This window comes from Piliocolobus tephrosceles, chromosome 10 (assembly GCF_002776525.5).
Source record: "Piliocolobus tephrosceles isolate RC106 chromosome 10, ASM277652v3, whole genome shotgun sequence".
Classification (NCBI taxonomy): Eukaryota; Metazoa; Chordata; class Mammalia; order Primates; family Cercopithecidae; genus Piliocolobus; species Piliocolobus tephrosceles.
In genome coordinates this window covers 21,045,839-21,051,252 of record NC_045443.1, presented here as the reverse complement: position 1 = coordinate 21,051,252, position 5,414 = coordinate 21,045,839, and the positions used below count along the sequence as shown (strand labels likewise).

The 5,414-nt window shown below is 35.4% G+C and overlaps 1 protein-coding gene across 1 annotated transcript in view; it reads right to left on the bottom strand.

Moving 5' to 3' along the window:
• Positions 1 to 1,497: 1,497 nt before the first annotated feature.
• The window catches only part of SLCO1B3 (solute carrier organic anion transporter family member 1B3), a 104,992-nt gene continuing 101,075 nt past the window's right edge, over positions 1,498 to 5,414 (bottom strand). Inside the window, exon 16 of the mRNA XM_023226173.1 lies at positions 1,498 to 2,226. Within this exon, the coding sequence (XP_023081941.1) occupies positions 1,983 to 2,226 (244 nt within the window). The 3' untranslated portion in view covers positions 1,498 to 1,982. The remainder of the gene's footprint in view (positions 2,227 to 5,414) is intronic.

The window sequence follows — 5,414 nt, the reverse complement described above, 5'->3', positions numbered from 1 at the left end:
AGCTACATCACACATGTTTGAATTTGGAATCTCTAAAGTAGGTCTATAAATATATTTCTTTTAAAATGTATTTTTACAGTTGATTTAATACAAAATATCTTTTAACCAATTGAGAATTATAAACTACAACCTCTAGCATTCACTAGGTAGAGAGGATGCTCCTGATAGTGACAGGAGACAGCCAAATGCCTAGGCAGACAGGGGCAGGCTCCCAGTGAAACCCTACCTCCAAGATGAAGGCAGTTTAAAGTCCAAAAGTCCAAAAGCCAGGCTACAAGACCAGATTGAGAAGTTGTCTTCTTATTTGGCATGCTTTCCTCTGATTGGTCCCCACCCTTCACCTATTTTAGATATAACTACCCTTTCCTAATTGGTTTTCTATACTGTCATGCCCACCTTTGAGTGGTGCCTTCACTGTAACCTTTTTTGCCTACTCAGAAACCAGTCAGCACACACTCCCCATCCTGTGCCTACAAAGACCACAGACTCAGTTGGTGGAGTGGGGAAGACAGCCTGAATTTGAGGAAGAGACAGCAGGACTTTGGAGAAGACAACCTGCCCTTCCCATCCCCTCTCTAGCTCCCCTCTCCACTGAGAGTCTTTTTCATTACTCATTGAAATTCTCCACCTTCACCACCCTTCAACTATCAATGTGACCTCATTCTTCTTGGACAGCAGATAACGGCCTGGAACCCACTAAATGCAGGTACCCAGAAAAGGCTGTCACACTGGCTTTTGCTCTCACTGGCAGAGGGTAGCCATCCAAGGTAAACAGACAAGGGGCCAACTGAGCTGCTAACATGCCGCCATCTGTCAGACTGTAGATGGTGGAACTAAAGGAGCATCGTAACAACCCCTCTGGGGCTTCAGGATCATGAGCACCCTTGCACCTTGTGTGGCTGCCAGCCCTGCATGAAACTCACTCCTGTTTTGGTACCTGGAGTGGTTGGCCAGGTCCAGCATTCACTGGCTTGCACCTGGTCTGGCCATGGGAAACTCACAGAGCTTGTTTCTGTGTTGATGACCAGAATGACCCGCATGGTCCTGCACTTGGTCACTCACATGCTCCCTTCCGCAAAGCGTTGAGCATAGACCAAATAAACAGGGCACCTCTATTGCAAGTCCAGTGAAGAGGCCAAGAAATATTCTGCCTCACTACTAGAAAATGCAATATTTAAATATTTCATCTCATTTTCTCTATTTCTTGTCCAGCTTTGGAGATGGAAGATATCTTTTTATGCACAACAAATAAACAAACAAATATGTAAGAGAGTAATACAGATTTTGCTTCTCCCAGAGAACAGACAGATGCAATGAAGACACATCTTATCAATAGGTTTTGCTTTCTCAAGTAAAAGTCAGTTTTTCTTATCTACTTCCATGGGTCCAGTAGAAACTTAACACGTATTATAATATGTTGTCTCACAATTCTCCTGCAGGATCTTAATGGGAGGTTGGAAGAAGATCCATCAAGGTTGTTAGTCAAACACAAATTCAAATTTTAAATTAATAATATTTGTAATTTCTGGAAAATATACAACTTAACATGAAAAATATATATCATTATAGCATAAATCCAGGCTAGATTTTGACCAAAGTAATACATCTAAAGTGTTTCTTTCTTTCTTTCTTTTTTAAGGCATCAGGCTTTTCTCTTTATTTAGGCTATTATTCTATCTTCTCCCTTTTACCTCCCTTATATTCTCATCACTGGTTTTATTAGCAGTTACAACTACCAAACAATTACTTTTTATTGTATTACATACTAAACATGCCTCTCACTTTCAATTTTTATGGATCATATATTCTAATCTTAACCATAAAGGCCTAGCTATATCCTAACCATGGGAACTCCCATTTTTTATAGTTTATTTAAATTCATAGGCTTTTCCATTGGTCCACTGCAAGTAAAGAATGTTGGAATTGTCACTGAAAAGACCAGGAACACCTCAAAAATAACATCTTAATGGATCAATACAATGTTAGTTGGCAGCAGCATTGTCTTGCATGTCCAAATTACATGTTTTACTGTCTGCTCCAGCAGAAGGTACAAAATGTTCACTGTTATTTAAGAATTCTAAGTTTGCTTCATCCACTACTTTTCTTTCATTGTCCGATGCCTTGGTATCCTTTCCTTGAAATTTTTTCTTCATAACAAAAATGAACACAATATATAAAACAAGTGCTGAGAATCTTAAAGCCATAGATAAGCCCAAGTAGACCCTTCTGTGAAAAGAGAAAAAAGAGAGTAGATTATTATTTTAAATGTGTAAAACATCTTACATTTTTTCTCTCCAGTATGCATACCTTAAAAGAAAGAAAAACAAGTTACACATACAAATGTGCAGAGAAAAATTCTATTTATTCTTTTCATTGGGGCATAAAATACTTTTCTATTATTTTTTTAAAAAATGAAGCTACAGAAACTAAACCCCAGCTGTCTCTAGCCTTCCTTTGGGAGGGAGGAAAATATGTAACTCTAGTCTCCTCAAGCCATCTCATTCTACCTAAGGAGCGGGAGACAGAAACTGAGAAGCATGTTTGAAGTTCACAGTCCAGAGATACAGGCTCACTAAAAGATTGAGACGTTATCATAGAACTATAGAATGTTACTTTTTCTTCAGCACCTTACACCCCATTAATAAAGGCTTATATACAGCAATTTCTTTTACCCAATACATTTTGTGTGGCTGTCAAGAAAAATTTGCAAGTCACATACTAAAAGGCAATAAACATCGTCTGAAAATAATGAGACTTAAAGCCAGATCCAGATATATCAAGGAATACCAGGGATGGAAATTTAAAACAACTCTTATTAATTTGTTAAGCAATCTAACAGATAATGTACACAGTATGTAAGAAAGGTTAGCAAAGTAAGTAAAGAGATAAAAATTCTAAGAACCAAAATGAAACAGTAAGGATAGGAAAACTGTAACAGAAATGATAAATGCCTTGATGGATTTATTACTAGACAGAGCACTGCTGAGGAAACAATCTCTAAGTTTATTTCCATTAAAAAAAAAAAAAAACAAGGAAAAATAAGATGAAAGAAAAAAACAGAATAACCAAGAACTTTAGAAGGATTACATAAGTATAATAGAAATACTTGAAGGGGAAAATGAAAGGAACAAAAGAAATATTTCAAATAATAAGTACGGAGAATTTTTATTGAATTAATGTCAGACACCAAACCTCAGATCTAGGAAGCTCAGAAAACACCAAGAAGGATAAATGCCAGAAAAACTATACATAGGTTTATTATTTTCAAAGTCTGGGAAATCAGAGATGAAGAAAACATCCTGAAAGAAACAAAAGGAAAAGCAAACCTGGTTTATAGAGTAGAAAAGATTACATCAGACTTCTCTTCAGAAACCATGCAAGCAAGAAGAGAGTGAAGTGAAATATTTAAACTGTTAAGAAAAATAAAACACCAACTTAAAAATACTGTACCATGTGAAATTATCTTTCAAAACTTAAGTCAAAATCAAGACACCATCACACAAACAAAAATTGAGGGAGTATTTTGCCAGTATACCCTCCTTGCAAGAAATGTTACAAGAAGTTTGTTAGAGAGAAGGAAAAGGATATAGGTCAGAAACTTGGATATACATAAAGAAGGAAGAACATCAGAGAAGAAATCAGTTAAGGTTAAATAAAAAAAATTTTATTCTAAATTGATTTAATAGGAAACCATTTGTTCAAAACAATAATAGAAACCATGTGTTTAATTATATATAATAATATACATGCTTATTCCAATGTGTATGTTTGCTTACAGACAAGTGGAGTAAATGACAGCAACGATACAAGGGGTAGGAAAGAAGAATTAGGGTTATTTTGTTATTATAAGGGTACTCATAATCTGTGAACTAATAAAGTGTTACTAAAATATAAACTTGGATTAGTTTTAAACATATATTGCAAATGCTAGGAAAACCACTGAAATTTTTATTTAAAAAGTACAACTAATAAGCTAAGAAATGAGAGAAAATGGAATTATATAAAATGCTCAATTAAAACAAAACGAGAAGACAAAGAGTGGAATAAAAAATAGGATCAAAGAACAAGGACAGTAAATAGAAAGTAGTAACAAATATGGTCAGTATTCTTTAATTTGTATCAGTAATCACTTTGAATGTCAATGATATAAATACACCAATTAAATGACCAAAATAAGCCAGGCATGGTGGCTCATGCCTGTAATCCCAGCACTCTGGGGGACCAAGGTGGGAGAATCAAGTGAGTCCAGGAGTTTGAGACCAGACTGGGCAACAAAGTTGCTCATCTCTTAAAAAAAAAAAAAAATCAAAAAATTAGCCATGCATGTTAGTTCATGCCTGTGTTCCCAGCTACATGGAAGGCTAAGGCAGAAGGATCTCTTGAGCCCAGGAGGTTGAGGCTACAGTGAGCCACGTTCAAGCCACTGCTCTACAGCCTGGGTAGCAAAGTGAGATCCCATCTCAAAAGATAATAATAAGATTGTTAGAGGATTAAAACCAAGAACCAAACTATATGTAGTCTATAAGAAACTCACTTTAAATATGAAGGCATACAGATTAAAAGTAATTAGACTGAGGAAGACATACACTGATAACATTAATCAAAAGAAAGTGGGAGTACCTATTTTAATTTCAAACAGAGCAGACTTCAAAGCAAGGAAATTTATGAAGGATAAAAAAGTCTTTACATAACAACAAATGAATCAGTTATCCTATTATCCTTTTACAAAACAGAACAATACTTAACATGTAAGCGTGTAAAAATGGAGTGTCTAAATATGTGAGGAGAAAATGATAGAGCTGCAAATAGAAATGCAGTAAGTCTTCACTTAACATTGTCTACAGGTTCTTGGAAATTATAATTTTGAGTAAAATTATGTATTGTATAGTGAAACCAATTTCACCATAAGTAACTGGTATAAAAAATAGTTAACTATGGTACACAGTATATTGTTTTGCTTAAAATCAGTTTCTAAGAACCTATGGACAATGTTAAGTGGATACTTAATGTAAATGAACCCACAATTATGTTGGAGACTTCAACATGCCTCTATCAGAAAAGGTCAGATTCACCAGGCAAAATTCGATCAGACATAGTTGAAAACTCAACAACACCATCAATAAACAGTATAACAGATGTAACCTACTACATCAAACAGCAACAGACTACAAAGTCTTCCCAAGCTCATATAGAATATTCACCAAGATAGACCACATTCTGGGCTATAAAAGATATCTTAAGAAATTTAAGGCCAGGTATGGTAGCTCAGGCTTGTAATTGCAGCACTTTGGGAGGTCAAGGGAGGCAGATCACTTGAGGTCAAGAATTTGACACCAGACTGATCAACATGGTGAATAACACGGTGAAACCCTGTCTCTAAAAAATACAAAAAAAAAAAAAAAAAAAAAAAAAAA